The sequence below is a fragment of the Miniopterus schreibersii genome, assembly GCF_964146895.1.
Source record: "Miniopterus schreibersii genome assembly, chromosome: 9".
In the NCBI taxonomy this organism is placed as follows: Eukaryota; Metazoa; Chordata; class Mammalia; order Chiroptera; family Miniopteridae; genus Miniopterus; species Miniopterus schreibersii.
Window position 1 is genome coordinate 8,255,979 of NC_138118.1, and position 17,965 is coordinate 8,273,943.

A 17,965-nucleotide genomic window follows, 5' to 3' on the forward strand; every position below is an offset into this window, starting at 1 on the left:
CTTTGGGGTGAAATGTTCTGTAAATGTCAATGAAATCCATCGGATCTAGTATGTCACTTAGAAGGGAACATTGATTTATAAGTGTTTACTAGGCTCCGGGCACTAAGCTCTGTGATTGCCAAGCTTGTCTTATCCTCACAGCAGCCTTTTGAGGTGGAGCCAATGATCATCCCCTTGGAGAGAGAGGGAAACTGAGGCTCAGGGAAAGTGGGCATCTAGCCCCAAGTTCATACAGCTAAAATATGATGAATAATAATGAATGGGGAGGCGCCAGTAAGTGGGAAAGCCTGAATTCAAACCCAGATCCCAGCTCCCCGCTCCCCCCACTGCACGGGACCAGCCTCTGCTGGGCAGGAGGGCGCGCCAGGGTCAGTCTCCTGAAGTTTGGACTCTCGCTGCCCAAGTGGAGCCTGGGGGCGGTAGGGGGTGGGGCCCACCAGGGAGCCCCGCCCCCTCGGAGGCGGGGCCGTCTATTCCACCAATCAGGAGGCGCCGGGGGCGGGCCGCGGGCGCTCCGGCTCCCGGCCGCAGTTGGAGCGGCGAGAGCGCTCGGAGACGCAGCGCGGTGCCGAGGGGAGCGAGCCGGCTCTTCAGTCTCCTTCCTCTCCCTTCCCGTCGCCTCGCCGCCTTCTCCTCCCCGCCGCCGGACCGGAACTATGTGATCCGGAAGTTCCGGTGCCAGTGCTGTGTGGGATAAACAGTAATGGCGGAGGCTGCAGCTCCCGGAACAACAGCCAAACCATCAGGAGCAGGAGCGGCCGCGGCGGCGGTGGCAGCGGCCTCCCCCACCCCTGTCCCCACAGTCACCTCCCCGTCCCCGGGGGCGGGGGGAGGGGGAGGCGGCGGCGGCGGCGGCTGGACTAAACAGGTCACCTGCAGGTGAGACGTTGCGCGGCCCGGCGCCGGCGCGGGGAGGGGGCCGCGGAGGCGGGGTGGGGGGGCGGCCGGCGTTTCGCCGTCCCCGCGTCGCCAGGCCTCCCGCCCGCGCTGCGTCAACCCCCGCCGGCCGCCCAGGCCCGGCGCGCGCGCCCCGGCTGCGGAGCCGCCGCAGCGCCCGCCGCCCTCCCCGCGCCCGGCCGTGCGGCGCTGCGCGGCGCGCCGAGGGAGAGGTAGGGTGACTCCTCCCTTCCTTTATTGTCGCCGATCCCCCACCCCCTGCGTCCAGCTCCGCAGGTCCGGGGGAGGGGTGGCTGGCGGGGCTGGGAGCCGGCTTCCCCCGCGAGCTGCCGGGCCGGGTGCGGGCGAGGGGCCCTGGCTTGCGGGGTCCCGCCGCCGTGTCATCGGTTTGAAACGTCTGCTCGCGTCCCCGCCCCCGCCCCCGCCCCCGCCCCACCCGGAGAAGTAGCTTTTGTTATTTCTTTGTATGTTTATCGAGCCCGGCGGTTCCGAGCTTTGTCTTAGGAAGCGAGTGCGGGGCCGGGGTCGTATCCTCCGCCCTAAATTTTACGAGCTGCCGTTCCCTTCCCCGGGGCGAAGTGTTTCCCTTTTGAAAGCCACGCATTTTGCTGGTTGAAGGGGGGGGAGTCAAAGACCTCGAGTCCAGAGGGGGTTTGGCTTGGTTTGGTTTGTCGGATGAAAATTTTCCTGAGGTGGCCAGGGGATAGCGGGTGCGTGAAGGTGTGCACGCACCTTGCAGATGGTCGGGCTGTGTACATAGCAAGGTTAGGGCATTTAATTGCATGCTGCACTTGCACTTTAGAAATGTGATCGGCATTAGAAGCTCTCCGTTTGCAAAAATCCAACCGAAATGCCAGTTTTCGCCTGCGTGGGGTAATTTATACACAAATACGTAAAGATGTTCCTGACATATTCCTGACATGCACAACTCGCTGTCCTAGTATTAGCGGCGAGCCTGAAGCCCTCCCAGTCTTCCGTATGATGCAGTTAAGGCATGAAATGGGAAGCTTAATTACACTTATTTTCAGTAACGGAATGGAGAAAGCATAAAAGCGGCTTTAGGTCGATCCTAAGAATGGAATCAAAGGCGGTCTCCCCGAGAGGAGAATTTAAAAAATTCCAGTCCATGTGACCGATTATATGAATCCGTTCCTCTTTACAGTGCTGCCGTTGATGATACATTCTGGTTGAATCTTTAAAAAATAATAAAGTGCTACAGTAACCTTTTATATTCCTGAACTCTCCAGCCATTCACCTTGCAGCCCCGATGTACATCCATACACCGAGCAAAAGTGATCTCCCTTGAATGTGTGACTCCTGTAAGGGCTTCATCAGTGCCTCCATTTCCCTCACCAGCCTGAGGCTCTAACCCCCTGAGGGTCCTGCTCCCTGTACCTCGGGCCCAGCTTCACATCTGCACGCAGTTCATTGTCACTTCCTACACTTTACTTTCCCCTCCTAGGTACTTTTTCCTCTTTTCTGCTTCCCCTTTCTAGTTCCTCAGTTTCCTAGCTAGTTCCCCCACCAGTGGGATGTCTTTGTCCATGAACCAGGTGATTTATGTACTTAAGAAATTTACATAGCTGACTAATCCAATATTTTAAAAACACACACCAAACTGGCCTAGGTGTGCAGGCTTTCGTTTCTATTTTTATATAAACCTGTCAGTAAGCGGCTTTTGCTTGAGACAGGTATCCAAAAAAATGTGCAGGTTAGTTGATATGTCTTGGGTTTTAATGCTTGGCATTGTTTTCAGTTATTCTAGGTATCAGCAGGATCTCCTATTTTTAAAAACTATTCAACAGAGTAATATCACATGATATCTTCACTTATTCCTGACTTGCTCTCTCAAAGCAGGGCTCTCTTTCATCACCCTATCAGGAGGGCTTCACGCGGTACCTGGCATACTCGGTACATTCCTGATGTTGATAAATCCACACCTAAAATTACCTGCTTTAATATATACCAGTAAGATTCCTCTGCTTTCGTTTAAAAACAAGCAACACTTGTACATTAGTAAAGACAACGGACTTAATGGGACGCGTGTCTTGTGTCTTTCTGGGACTGCCTCATTGGGTTACTCGGTGAATGGGCATTAGTGCCTGTAGTGAGAGAGCGGGATGCCGCAGGGAATGCAGAACGCACCGTGTTGTGAGTGGATCCAGTGTGTTTGACAGCGAGACCTGAAGGGAATTCACGACTGTGATGTCTTGTAGTGTTTGTGCCATTTACCGTCTGTCCCTAGGATTTTGATAAAGGCTATTTTCTTCTCATAGATTCAGAGTATAATTCTTTTAGAAGTATGTTGTTTGGATGATGGAGATTCGATTTTAACTGCTTGGGATTATCTCTATTTTCTTGATGGTTACTATTTTCTTAATATTTCTCTCGAAATTCTCTCTCATTGTGTTTAATTTCTGCAGCCTAAGAAAAACCGAAGTATAGCTTTCCCAGGGAACTGTGTTATGCTGCCCCCACCAGGCCGTTTTTCGTATCTGCTGTTAGAGGATTATTACCAAGGAGAATTCTCTCTCCTAGTTTCCTCGAGTGTGTGGAGTTCAGACTTAAAAATTGTCACTTGCAAATTGTAGTTTTAAGTGTAGTTAGTATAGCTTAAAAATTAAATTCTTCAGAGGGTCTCTATCCAAGTGCTGATACCTATAGTTGAAATTTGTTACTTAGAACTCAGAGTTTTTTGAAGGGATGGTATTGAAAAAGTTATCCAGCCCAAGGAAAGAAAAGTTAATTTGCTACTGGCACTATAATTCACCATTACCCCTAGCTGTCTTCTACAGTTTTTACTAAACATATATTATGTGTATAGGCACTGCCAGAGATAAAAGCAGAATAAAGCATGGTTCTTAACCACCAGGAGTTTACAGACTAGTTTGAGAAACAGGGTACATGCACTCATCCAAAAAAATCAAAGTAAGAAATGTAATAGATTAAGCGGTTAAATTCCAAATTAATAGTCTGTAATGTCTGTAAATTGCCGAAGATATTGTTATGATGCCTAGAGGAACTGAGCGTGCTTGGCCCTGTTGTTCTCTCACAAGCCACTCGTGGGGTTTCTTGTAATGTATTTTGGCCATGCTAGGTTTCCAAGAGGTGCGGCAAGCAGTAAGGGGATTCCAGTCCATTGTACGTGTCTTTATTACCAGACAATGTCTGCTTGGAGTCATAGAATCTTCAAGGTGGAAGGAACTTCAGAAATCATATCGCTCAGCCTTTCACCGGAAGGAAGCGCAGCCTGGGCAGGGTGAAAGGCGAATGCGAATGGTGGCTTTTTGGTAGTGGCATTTAAACACAAGACAAAAGTACTTCTTTTGATTGGTTTTGTTTTGGGGAGAAATTCTTGGGGAGTGGATTTTCCTTTTTGTTATCAGCTACAACTTACCTTGTCATATCAGTATCTTAGACTTAACATAGAGATGGGTTGGCAAGAAGGGATTTCACTGTGAGGATTGTCTATAATTCTGGGTATACCAGCAGCCTTATCACTGAGACAAAAGGCAAGAACCTAAAACCCAGGCTATGCGTACCAAACAAACGTGAACTAATGCCTAGTACGTATTTGGCAGTGACTAATTAGGGCTTGTATTCTAGTGTTTCTGTTGATTCTGCAGTATCGGATGATTTGTGCCTGCTTGAATTCCTTCAGTGATGCCCATTGTGGGCCTCAGGAACTTATTTCATTGCTGGGCAGTTCTGTTTCTCAATCCTTACGTTGAGCCAGATCTATGATAGAGCGTCCTGCCTGTGTTCACCTTGTCAGGAATGTCCTGGAAAAGGTCATTCCTTTGTCTTGTCTTGGCTTAACTCCAGTCACTTGAAGTCTTCTTATGGCATGATATCTAGATCTTTTTAATGTAATGTTTTAAAATTTAAATCTGATTCTGACACTTCTTGTTTCAAATCAGTCCTCCAGTGGTTTTCGTTGTTAATCCTCACCAAAACACATTTTTTTCCATTGATTTTTTTTTTTTTTCTTGAGTGGAAAGTAGGGGGGACAGAAACATCCATGCAAGAGAAACACGTGGGTTACTTGCCTCCACATGCACCCTCACTGCTCGGGGTCAAACCTGCATCCCAGGTATGCGCCCTTGACCAGAAATTGAACCCAAGACCTTCCGTGCGTGGGGTGATGCTCTAACCACTGAGCAACACCGTCAGAGCAATTCCAGCCCTATCTCTCCCCCCAAGTTTGCCCCTGTTCTCTTCATTCTTGTCATGTGCTATATTATGCCCTTGTCAGAAAAGTGCTAATAGCCCTGGCCAGTGTGGCTCAGTTGGTTGGGCATTCTCCTGTGCACTGAGAAGTCGTCAGTTCGATTCCTGGTTGTTCAGGGCACATGCCCATGTTGCGGGCTTGATCGCCAGTAGGGGGCCAAGCAGGAGGCAGCCAGTTGATCTCATGGATGTTTCTCTCCCTTTCCATTCCTCTCTTAAAATCAATTAAAACATGCTACACTGTCCTGGGCCAGCCAAACTATTTGTTGACTTTTATTTTTACTCTTTCATTTTGGATTCTAGAGAAGTCTTCACCCATCATGGATGTCGGAAACTAATACCAGTGTGGGTGTTGCAAAAGTGCGAAGGAAGTGCCATGCTGAACATTTAAGGTGCCAAGTATTAGGGAGTTGAGGTCCTTGAAGCAGCTGATTGAAGAAACCAGGTTAAAGTCAGCAGCCATCAGATAGGATTCCTGGAAGACAGAATTTGACATAAAGAAGTATCAGAAACCTAAGTGTAACAGCAGAATGAACGAGACCATGGCAGAATAGGATTTAAGAACAAACCTGAAATTCCAAGTATTTTGCCTGAGGTTTAGGAGCTACCTGCCCAGCTTGATCTCTAGTTAATATTTTATCAAGCCTTAAAAATACATGCATCTCTGACAAATTGACCCCAAAGGAACTGAAGGTCTTAGGCACTTTTGTCTTACTTAGAATGTGAGAGTGAAAATGTTCCCGCTGGGGATGGGGCAGAAAGCAACTGTATTCAAACAGTGACACTGTTTCAAATGAATAACCTATTTTCAACTGTGGATACTTTTATAGACACTCGGAAGCATGATTACTCTGTAGTGTTGATTACAATGTAGTTATTTTTGACTTGTTGAGTTGTTTTGCTAAGTTTTAATCTTCATTTATGCAGTCAAAAATGATCTGTTGGCACAGCAGCTCAAATTTGGGTGACAAGTAATGGCTCTCAAGCAGCTTTAAAGGTTGCAGAAAGGAGCCCTGTAGTTGAGACAAGTTCAAACCCAAGTCCCATTAAGTTAAATCTAATAATAGTTGAAATTAGGTTAATATAATTTGATTTCCTACCATGTTTTTATTTTGTTATGCACTGTAGTCCTAGGGCATTTTGGGATCTTGATAACTTTCCACCAGGATGCTATCCTTTCTATGTTATCAGCTGTGAATATCTACTTGCAGGGAATCTTTCAGTAGGACCTTCCACATTTTAATTGGGGGCAGTGTTTTTTTTTTCTTTTTTATTTTTAGAGAGGAAGGGAAGAGGGATAGAGATCTGATCTGCCTCCTGCACACCCCCTACTGGAGATTGAGCCCACAACCCAGGCACGTGCCCTGACCAGGAATCTAATCGGCGACCTCTTAGTTCAAGGGTCGATGCTCAACCACTGAGCCACACTGGCTGGGCAGGGCAGCTTTCTTCAGGGCTCCTTAGGTGAATTTATTTTCTACGTGTCATTCCAATTAGTGGGCAAGTGGAATATGCTTACTGATATTCTACCTACACCCAGGAAAGAGGCACTTTTTCCTTATGCTGTACCAGCCCTATTGAGGTGCATAATTGGGGAGGTGTGGCCTGCCAAAGTTAAATCTACATGTACCTGCTGAAGAGAAAGACTAGCCCAGCCAGCGTGGCTCAGTGGTTGAGCATCGACCTACAAACCAGGAGATTGCGGTTCGATTCCTGATCAGAGCACATGCCCTGGGTTGCAGCGTCCATGGGGTGGGGGGCGTGCAGGAGGCAGCCAATCAGTGACTATTTTGTCATTGATGATTCTCTCCCTTCCTCTCTCTGAAATCAATTAAGAAAACAGACTAAAGAAAAACAAATCCTAACAAGTCAGTGATGGGATAAGGGGTGTGTGTGTGGTTTTGGTTCTACTCACTTTTCAGGATTAAAATAAAACCCTTATCACTTCCCTGATCCACAGTGGTTTAGAGAAATGCAGATTGCTGCTTGCCTTAGCCCCCTCTCGGCCCCCACCCGCAGTTACAGATTGGGTCTGAGGTAAGGTTCAAAGTGTGCATTTCTAGCAAATCCCCATGTGCTATTGGCCCTGTTCCACTTAGGAACCACTGAGTCATGCTCTGACGCTTGGTTTTTGGAAACTGCTAGATAGGTATACCTGTGCTCCTTTACTGCGCAAGGGGAGCAATCTGCTGAACAAGCACATACAGTGGTTTCCCTGTCTACTTTTGCAGCAGATTTTGTTTGTATTTTCACATGTGGCTTTAAAAGAATTAAGAATGTTTCTTTCTTTTTAATTTTCTTTATTTTTCCACCATAACCATTTATCCCTGTGCCCTCTGCCCCTCTCACCCCCCTCCACCCCTGTAATCACACTGTTTCTTGCTTTTTTATCTTTGATTAAAAATTTTTTTTTTTTAACCAATGGAGCTGCCGTTCTGGCTAAAGTTAGTGAAAAACAAGAAGGTACCCCACTAGGGCTGTAACATGAGAACATTGGTCAGACTTACCTGGAGAGACAAGATTAATGACAGCCTCAAAGTTTAAATCTAAACTGGTACAAGTGCCTACAGGCAGCCCTCCTGTGGTGCCCTAACGGATAACTTTATGGCCATGGTCTAGTTTCCCTCCTTTATGTTCATTTTACATGTTCATGTAGAATGTAATCGTAGATATAGGATTAGTATACAGCACTAGTGTGTTACTGGTGGAACATACTGCTCATGGATTCTTTGAGGACTGGCTTTCATCTTGTGTAATCCAGCTTTGTGGTTGTTTGTCACAGGTATTTCATGCACGGAGTTTGTAAGGAAGGAGAGAACTGTCGCTACTCACATGACCTCTCTGACAGTCCGTATGGTGTAGCGTGCAAGTATTTCCAGCGAGGGTACTGCATCTACGGAGACCGCTGCAGGTGAGGATCTGTTTACCAGTCAGGTGTGTCCAGGTCAGGAGTAGATTGGGACAGGTTGGGAGAAAAAATGAGTAAAATGCATAATCCCAACAGCTTTATAATTTATAGATTTAAAGTGCTTTGAAATGGACTTCTTAGGAATGTTAGTGCACTGGCAGAAATCCCTTACCTGGGAGGAAAGTTATTACATTTTAGAAAATGAATTTATAATACAGTTCTAAGTTTAGTTAACCTCTGTTCATTGAATTGATACCATAATCCTGTTAACTTTCAATTCAATGATAGTGTGATCTGCTTCAGATTGGGTAGAGCTTTCCTTTCTATTCCCAGTTCAGAAAGTATCTAGGTGTATTAATATGTTATTTGTTGATGTTACATCCCCAAACTTAGCAGGTTAAAAACACCAGTTTCTGGGCTGTCTGCAGTGTGAGGGTGGCTTCACTGGGTGGTTCCAGCTCAGACTCAGATTTATAGTCAAGATTTTGGCCAGGGCTGCCATCATCTGAAGTCTTGATGGGCTGGAGGGTCACGTTTCAGATGACTGCTAGTGGGATAGTTGACTCCTCACCACGGGGCCTTTCCTAGAGCTCCTGGTGTGCACTCACACTGTCCTAGAGCAAGTGGTACAAGGGGGTGCAGGGACAAAGCCGCAAAGGCTTTTATGACCTAGTCTCAGAAGTCACACTCTTGCTTCCCCTGTGGTCTGTTTGCTACCAGCAAGTTCCTAAGTCCAGTCCCCCTTTCAAGAGGAGCCAGGTTGGGCCCCGCCTTTTGGCCGGAGGAGTGTGGTAAGACAGTTTGGCAGTGTCATGGCTAATTTTAGTATCCTGTTAAAAGAGAATTGTGTCAGCTCTTGGGCTCAGGTGCTTAGAGTTCCGAAGACAGAAATTATTTATGGGTGAGATGTTAGCATCAGGTCATCCCACATCGTTTTGCTAGGAAATTGGTAAGAACAGAGAACAAGAAAAGGTCCTTCTTGCGTGGCTGCAGGAGCTTAGAAATGGAACTCCTGGTGTCGGGCTCAGTGGTCAGCAATTTGCGCTTTTTTTCATTGTAATATTTTTGGAAAGGGGAAAATGGCATAGTGACACTCCTCAAAAAATCCCAGTATGCCCTTTTCAGTTTTTTTTTATAATAAGGATACAGCTCCCTCTCTGGGGAGTGATGTCGATTTCAGCTGGGTTTAGCCCTCATGATAAAGTGAAAGGAGTTTGGGAAACCTATGTACAGTGGCATCTCAGTTTTTGAGTGTGATCCGTTCGGAAGCCCGTTCGAGTTCTGAAACATTGGAAAACCAAGGGATCCACAGCTGACAGCCGGCCTCAGGACCTTGCCCTCAGCGGAAGCTGGGGGGCATGTTCGACTTCCAAGGCGTGTTCGAAACCTGAAGTATTTCCTTCCTGGTTTACGGCGTTCGTAACCCGAAATATTCATCCACGGAGAGGTTGGAAAACTGAGGTACCACTGTACTAGCTCTGCCTGAAAGGAAAGTTTGGTGACCATCGCCTGGGACAGGCCGATACACAGGTGATCATTACAAGATGGGTTATAGACTAGGTAAGGAGAGAATCTTGTGGTGGGCCTGGTTCTGTGACTACTGGTTTTTTTGTTTTGTGTGTGCGCGTGCAGGTTTTTGTTTGTTAAAACTATGCCTGGGGAGTTTAAATGTACATTTCATTCTTAGTCTTTAGGAATCTTTTTATACACTTTGGCCAGTGCCCAGGGATTTCAGGTAATTTGAGTCTATCCAGGGATAGTTTATAGTGAAGGACCACATCCTAGCTCTAGTTCCAGCAGTTCAGAAGCGGTCCCACCCTGGTGTGTTGTAGTGGTGGTGCGGTCACCGAATTACGCAGGTCATCATTGCCCAGGACCAGGACTGTGCACATTGCAGGGCAGCTGCATCCTTCGTCCTCACCCACTGAAGGCCACTAGAGCTCCTCCCAGTCATTGTTTCTGAACACTCCCCGATACGAAGCTTTATTTTGGGGTACTGACATTTGAATTTCATATAATTTCTTTGTGTGTCATCAAATGATCTTTTTTCAACCATTTAAAAATGTCGCCCAGCTGGCATGGTTCAGTGGTTGAGTATTGACCTATGATCCAGGAGATAGACACATGCCTGAGTTGTGGGCTCCATCCCCAGTAGGGGGCGTGCAGGAGGCAGCTGATCAATGACTCATCATTGATGTTTCGCTCGCTCTCCTTTCCTCTCTCTGAAATAAATAAGGACATAAAAAATAAAGTGTCACAACCATTCTTAGCTCTGGATTTGGCCTGAGGGCCTAGTTGGCCATCCTTGCTTGTAAGGTGGCCCATGCTTCAGTGAGCCACTTTTGAAATTACATTTATCTGGGTGACATTGGTTAATAACATAAGTTTCAACTGTACAATTTTATAATACATCCTCTATATTGTATTGTGTGCTCAACACCAGGCTAGCCTCCCCCGTCACCATCTATTTGACCCCTGAAACATTTTTAGTAAACATCTTTCAGAATTGTAGTCCTGCTTTTTCCCTCTTCTCACTTTGTCTTATTTGTACTTTATTTTTCCTGGTGCTTACAAATCTTCACTCAGAATACATTTTATATAGTCCCACACTGCACCAAGGGAATAACTTTGCCTAAATAGGCAGACATGTGTTCTTGAATGTCTTGATCTACATTTCAATACTGTATTTTCTCAATATAATCCCTTAGAATAAAGTTGGGTTTATTTGATATACATTTCTTTTCCAGAGGAACTCTTAATTTAAAAAGTTAGTTAAAAATACGTTTTCATTTGATAGCAGGGACCTCTTTTATTCACATTTGACTCCTCAGTGGATGGTACAGTTCTTGATGGGGCCTGGCACATGGTTATTACCAGGTGTTGATAAAAAAATCAACCCAGTATATTTACCTCCAGTTTTAGTGTGTTCTTCTATATACCCACAGAAAACTAGACTATTTGAAAGCAAGAAAGCTTATGTACAGATGTAGACTTTCTAGCTAATGGCTCTCTGCTTTCAAAACCTTAGCAAACCTTGTTGATTCCTTGGTAAATTGACCTTAAAACCAACGTGCACTTCTTTCAAAACGTTCTGTTATTTGCAATTTGATAACTAGATGGTGATGAGCATTCTAGTCCTGTCTGCTGAGGATCTGTTCAGTCCTTTGCCCTGAAGTCCTTAAAATGAACATGGCAGAGGGGAAGAAGAACCAAAGGTGGTGTCGTACCTGTTCCTTAGACTTTATTAAAAATTCTAATTTGGTTGATTTGAGAGAGAGAGAGAGGGAGGAAAAGGTTGATTGGTTGTCCCACATCTTTATGCATTTACTGGCTGATTCTTGTCTGTGCCCTGGCTGGGGTCCCGCCTGCAACCTTGGTGTATCGGTGTGATGCGCTAACCCTCTACCCAGCTGAGCTACCCAGCCAGGACTGTTTACACATCTTGACATTTAATTCCCAAAGCCCTGAAGCCTTTCTGTTCGCGAAGGGGGCATTTAAATTAAAGCCTGTCTTATTTGCAATGCTCAGGTTCTCTCCTAACTTACAGGCTGTGAAAATAATTAAAATACTTTTCTGCAATCCTTTTTCAAACCAGGGAATTACTTAGTTTGAAAAGTGAGGATTTGGGGCTAGATTTCCAAGGCTCCATGTAATTCTAAAATAAACTTCAGAGCAGTGCTTCCGATGGAAGTTGGTGTGATAGTGGAAACGAGCTCATTCTGCTGTCTAGTATGGTAACTACTATCTACGTGTAGCTCTCGCATACCTTGAAATGTGGCTAGTGCAAGGGCCAAGGGACTGAGTTTTAAATTTCCTTTAAGAGTCAGTAGCTAGATTTGGCCAATGGCTGCCGTAATGTACAAAGCAGCTTTAGATTCACATTAGACCTGGGACACCACTTACTTGACAATTACACCTTCTGTGTCACCTTTAAAATGATGAGTACATCTTCACTCTTTTAGGCTATGAAGTGAGACAGTAAAAGTGAAGCATATTAATGATAGCTCCTCCCCTCGGCCCTCATTTTGCACGATTCCAGGCTGTGGAATAAGTGCATCAGGTTTCTGTAGCTGAGTGCAGGATATTCAAATGACTTGTATTGCAAAGCAGGCTACCTACTGCTAGGTAGGAATATGAAGATTTGAGATAATAGGGTAAAAACCAGCTCAGCAGTCCTTTATTGTAAGCTAAAGGACAGTCTTTAGTTAGGTCCTACTTTTGGAGATGTAACACATGACCTGTGGTTAGTATTGCCCAATTAGTTATGTAATTGCAAGAACTGCTACATACATACTGTAAGTTACAACAGTTTAGATTGACTGCATGCATCATTCATTATGTCTGAATCTCTCAACATAAAATGCTCAAAGAATTGTGAGGATTTTCCCAGGTAGGAAGTTGCTTCTTGAAGGAAATAGTCTTTCCTTATAATTGGAGATATGGTTTAATGATAATTTTATTTATTTTTTATTAATGATAATTTTAGAGATGAGAATCTGGTGGTACGAATTTGGAAAACTGAAGGTCATTAGGTGAATGGATATAGGAAAAGAAAAAACATTTTTATAATTTCTAAATACCGTTTTTAATAATGGGAGCATTTTAATTTGTATTGGTAAAATGTTCCACATTTATATGTGTTGAATTTGAGTGCCATCCTTGCTGTGGCCACACAGTCTCAAGTTTCCTGTCCCCTGGTCTGTGGCCTTGATCCTCAAGTGTGATCCCTGGACCAGCAGGGTGAGCATCATGTGAAGGCAGAGTCCTGGGCTCTCCTCCAGACTTAGAACTTAGGAATCTGCCTTTTAACAGTTTCCCAGATGACTCCTATGCACAGTAGATTAGAAAGAAGCCAAGGACGGGTCAGGGAATATATTCCATCTACAGGGTTCTGGTTAGACAGTGACCGCTGACTTTAATTTTTTTTTTAATTTTTTTTTTTTTAAGATACGAACATAGCAAACCATTGAAACAGGAAGAGGCAACTGCTACAGATCCTACTGCAAAACCACCCCTTGCTGCTTCCTCAAGTCTCTCCTCTGTAGTTGGACTGATTGCTGAAATGAGTACGGGCGAGTCTGAGTCAAGAAATTCAAACTTTGCAGCTGTAGGAGCAGGTTCCGAAGACTGGGCAAACGCCATTGAGTTTGTTCCAGGACAGCCCTACTGTGGCCGTAGTGAGTATTTTGAAGAAAAAAAAGTCGTCGGAGGGCTAGATGGCAGCTCATCCCTTAGCTGAGTGTCCACAGCCCTCCGGTAGCCAGTCTTCACAGAAGCGTAATCTTAACAGTATAGATTGGATTACCCGAGACTTGCAGATAGAAAGAAACTTTGAATCCCAGTAGTATTGAATTTAGAATATTGAAACCCGAAGCCGCCTTTTATCAGTACATTGCAGGAGAAACGCATAAGAAAGCTCCCCACCCCACGCCCTTTGCAAGCCTCATCCCAGAAATATCAGCATTAGATAGAGTTCATTTCTTCCCAGAGTAAGGAAATTAGTTCAGCAGACCGTTCTGGAGTTTACTTGAAGTTCTTTTCAGTTGGGCTCTCAGTTTTTCTGCCATATCCATTTTGGACCTTTATCACCCTCTCGAACATTTTCAGCTGCCCCTTCTTGCACCGAAGCGCCCCTGCAGGGCTCAGTGACCAAGGAAGAGCCAGAGAAGGAGCCCACGGCAGCGGAGACCAAGAAGCAGCTCTGCCCCTATGCCGCGGTTGGCGAGTGCCGCTACGGAGAGAACTGCGTGTACCTCCACGGAGACGCCTGTGACATGTGCGGGCTGCAGGTCCTGCACCCAGTGGACGCTGCCCAGAGGTCGCAGCACATAAAGGTGAGTTTTTAGGGAGATACTATGCTAATAGGTGAGAGGCCTGTATTTTCCCTTTCACAACATTACCTTTCGTTTCAGGGAAACGTTTGGTGAATTGAATGGTTATCAGTCAGTAGGGATATTTTCCTTCCTGGGCTTCTTGAATGAATGCTTTATCAAAAAATCAAGGGCCTCACACTAGGAGCTTTTTCTTTTTAAAAAACGTTTCAATTGATTTTTAGCAAGAGGGTAAGGGAGGGGTAAGACTGATGTGGGAGGGAATATCATGTATCATACCGACCTGCCTCATGCTTGCCCCCTGCTGGCGACTGAGCCCGCAACCCAGGCATATGTCCTTATGGGAATCCACCGGCAACCTGTCCGTTGCCGTGCACTGAATGATGCCCAACTGGGTCACACTGGCCAGGGCTGATTGTACACTTTAACCTAATGAATTACATCTCAATAAAGCTGTTTTTTTTTTTTATGTGCCTGGCACAATTGTCACCTAATAAATACTGGTTTCATTCACCCTATTTTCTGACGGGTTATAAATTCAGGCCTTACTCCCAATTGCATTTTCCATCTAGAAACCAGAAAGTCAACAAACTTAGTATGAAAACTGTCTTTAATGAGGATAACAGCGGGGGTTGAGCTGCAGGATAAAGAAAATTGGGTCAATTTTCAGTTCCTGAAGTTGAGTCCTCATCGTGTGACTTTCTAGTAATGTCAAGTCCCAAAATGTCAGTGCACCTGCCCTCGCTTGTGAACAAAGCTGCTTTTACTGTCGAACTGGGAACATTACCTCTTCAGCTGACTATTTGGTTCTCTGAACATGAGTCACTGTCCAGTTGAAGCTTTCGTCCAATGACTTGGTTACACTTCTCTCTCCACTTTTTCCAGTCTTGCATTGAGGCCCATGAGAAGGACATGGAGCTCTCATTTGCGGTGCAGCGCAGTAAGGACAAAGTGTGTGGGATCTGCATGGAGGTGGTCTATGAGAAAGCCAACCCCAGCGAGCGCCGCTTCGGGATCCTCTCCAACTGCAACCACACCTACTGTCTCAAGTGTATTCGCAAGTGGAGGAGTGCTAAGCAATTTGAGAGCAAGATCATAAAGTGAGGCTCCTCCCCATCTCCGTTTGTGCTTTCTATTTTGGGGAAGAATTTAGTATCTTGTGCCAACTTTCAACCAGATGGACCGCATTTAAATGCATGCATTTTATCTTGAAACGGGGTGCTCTTCTAATTGGGATTTCTTTGTATTTCAGCTAGCTTCTAGGTTAGTTGGTATATCTATTTGAATGAGGAAACCCTGTGTATCAGTTAGTAGGACCTTCGTGCTTTTTCTGAGGAGATTGTGTTTAATGGATTAGCCCCTTTAGGCCCAGTGAACAAACGAGCTCTGAATGTATGTTTCCTGGCGTTTTACATTTTCCACTTTCTATTCCATCCATGAAGCTAGCCAATAATCTACCATCCTTTAAAGATTGTTCTCATAACTGAACAAAACGACATAACCTAAACAGAGCAAAGTTACAAGAAATAAATTTATTTAAACGAAAGAAAAAGGAGTCTGTGTGAAATGTCTTCTTTCATTTATTTTAACCTAAGTTCTACTTTTTAAATGACCTGGCTAGCCGTTGAGTTGAATTTATAAAGGAGTTTGTCCTGCTTCAGAGGAAACGGTCAGTTGTGTGGCAGTGTTGGGAGCCCTGCGGGAGATGCCCACTTGCCTCGGGTTAAGTCCTTAGGTCTGGAGGCGACACACCGGGGTGTGCCCTTGCAGGTGGGCCTGTGGGGAATGTGCACTGCAGCCTGTTCATTGTTTCCCAGGTCCTGCCCAGAATGCCGGATCACATCTAACTTTGTCATTCCCAGTGAGTACTGGGTGGAGGAGAAAGAAGAGAAGCAGAAACTCATTCAGAAATACAAGGAGGCGATGAGGTATGCGCGCCGCGGCCTTTCTGCAGGGCCCGGCCAGCCGGGCTCGCTTCGAAAGGAGCAGTGCTGCGTTATGTACTCCTACCTCCTTCCTGCCCTTTCTTTTACCCCGTAACGCCCATCGTGTGTCCTGCCACAACACAGGCCTGGGGTGCGAGCCCGGGACCGTGTTGTAATGACGTCCGTGCTGCTGGTAGCTCAAGCCCCGTGCCTGGGGTCCTGCCTCTTTCTGAGTCCACGTTATAGCCGCCCTGTGTTCGTGTGCGGGGCTTTCTAGGTTTCCTGGCTGCTGGATCTGCTGCAGTAGAGCTGTTGAGCAGCGTAGACTTGAACAGTGTCTGTTTTAGCTGGTGTTTCATGCGTTAGCGCACACGTTTGAGCACACCTTGGGGCGGGCTGTAAATGGACGTGCCGGGTCCATCCCTGCCTGTTTAGAGAAACTGGGATGCTAGTCGCACCCAGACCTGAAATCCACTGTGAATAAGGGCTGCGATATTTTCCTTTCCAGCAACAAGGCGTGCAGGTATTTTGATGAAGGACGTGGGAGCTGCCCATTTGGAGGGAACTGTTTTTACAAGCATGCGTACCCTGATGGCCGTAGAGAGGAGCCACAGAGACAGAAAGTGGGAACATCAAGCAGATACCGGGTAACTCTCACTGTTTCTTTTAAAGAAGGGGAAATAGCACGATGTCAGTTGAGCCCTGCACAGATTGGGGTAGGGGAAGGAGAAGAAAACCGCTCAGTCTGGGAGCAAGACTAGAGCATCGAAGCAGGAAACCAACCTCAGGAAACTGGGAGGGCTGTGAAGGGAAGAGCTAGAAAGCCTAGAGCTCTAGCCTACACCTTGGCATCAGGTGACGAGGGGAGGAGCTGGTACCGTGGAACCCTGAGTGAGGTGGGCACGCCACGCCCTCTGGTGTGCTGGACGTTTCGCCTTAGAAAAGAGGCTAGAAGACCCCACTCGGCAGTGCCACCCCTATCACGGCCTTGTTTCTTACAGGCCCAACGAAGGAACCACTTCTGGGAGCTCATTGAGGAGAGAGAGAACAGCAACCCCTTTGACAACGACGAAGAGGAGGTTGTCACCTTTGAGCTGGGCGAGATGTTGCTTATGCTTTTGGCTGCAGGTGGGGACGAGGAGCTGACAGACTCTGAAGACGAGTGGGACTTTTTTCATGCTGAGCTGGAGGACTTTTATGACTTGGACCTATAGCAGCTTTGCGTGGCGGGTGACTGGTCTGCTGAGCCCAGACAGTGGCTGTCCCCTGCGGTGGTGTGGCAGTGCCCGTGTCTCCTAGGCAGGCCTAGCAACTCCAGGTGCTGTCGTAATACTTCTACCCAGGGCCTGTCTTCTCACTCCCTCCCCTTCCCCAAGGAGTATGTTGTTTTCTCTGGTTAAAAAGTTACAAAAATAAACCTTAAAGTTAGTTTTTTGTAACACAAATTTAACTGTCAGACAGTTAGCGTAGGTGTGTTGCGTCGTCTGTTTTCAGCCAGATTCACACAGTTGGAGGGTGTCTTAGGGACCTGCGCACTCGTTCTGAGGACCCTGGTTTGGGAGGCGCAGCACCGGCCCTGCTGTGGGGTCAGTAGGGGTGATGGGTGAAGGATCTGAACCGTGGCGGTCGCCTCGGGCTACAGACTTGAGGCGGACACTTGAGGTTCTCGGTGAAAGCTGCACATCTGTGTTTTTATCTGTTCCCTACCCTGCAGTCCCCACCCTGCGCACCTGTTCTGTGGTTTTGGTCTCTTGTTTAATTGCACACAAGTAATAACTACTGGGTAACCATAAGCAGGTGCGAATGTGTTGAGATTTTTACTGTGTTTAGTGTGATAGGAAAATTCTGAAAGAACACATATAAAGGATATACTGGCGTAAAAGAAATGCAGACTTGAGGTTGACTCCCAAGAGCTGATCGACTTGGCATGTGTGAGCGTGAGTTGCGAGTGTGTGGTGAGCCTCTCATCCCTGCATAGACGCAGTGTTCCTAGCCTTAGTGGAAAACCTTGGTCTAGTGTTTCGGCCTAGCGTGGCACATAGATCTTCCAGGACAAAGCAGTATGTCGGTAGCTGTTACTAGAGCAGTGCTAGCTTTGTCTCTATAAATAAATGGGCTTAGCCATAGAGGTTAAAACTATCTGGTTATCCCATATATGAACACAAACTGGGCCT

The 17,965-nt window shown here is 46.3% G+C and overlaps 1 protein-coding gene across 3 annotated transcripts; it reads left to right on the top strand.

The window, feature by feature from the left end:
• Positions 1-529: 529 nt before the first annotated feature.
• MKRN1 (makorin ring finger protein 1) lies at positions 530-17,696 on the top strand. 3 transcript variants are annotated; one of them, XM_081147282.1, is made up of 8 exons: positions 530-879; positions 7,910-8,038; positions 12,983-13,212; positions 13,643-13,869; positions 14,752-14,966; positions 15,684-15,794; positions 16,300-16,438; positions 16,793-17,696. In XM_081147282.1, exons 1-8 carry the CDS (start codon positions 704-706, stop codon positions 17,003-17,005), a joined length of 1,440 nt encoding a protein of 479 aa, XP_081003408.1. In that variant the 5' UTR covers positions 530-703; the 3' UTR covers positions 17,006-17,696. The 3 variants fall into 3 exon arrangements, with proteins under 3 accessions (XP_081003408.1, XP_081003410.1, XP_081003409.1); XM_081147284.1 differs by having other exon boundaries at positions 552-879; positions 15,684-15,727; XM_081147283.1 differs by lacking the exon at positions 7,910-8,038 and having other exon boundaries at positions 618-879.
• Positions 17,697-17,965: the final 269 nt, after the last annotated feature.

Bases quoted from the DNA above. Each gene is read 5' to 3' on its own strand.
- MKRN1 (XM_081147282.1), top strand. From the start codon at position 704: ATGGCGGAGGCTGCAGCTCCCGGAACAACAGCCAAACCATCAGGAGCA. The intron at 13,870-14,751 runs GTGAGTTTTTAG...CACTTTTTCCAG, and splicing joins AGAGGTCGCAGCACATAAAG to TCTTGCATTGAGGCCCATGA. The intron at 14,967-15,683 runs GTGAGGCTCCTC...ATTGTTTCCCAG, and splicing joins TTTGAGAGCAAGATCATAAA to GTCCTGCCCAGAATGCCGGA.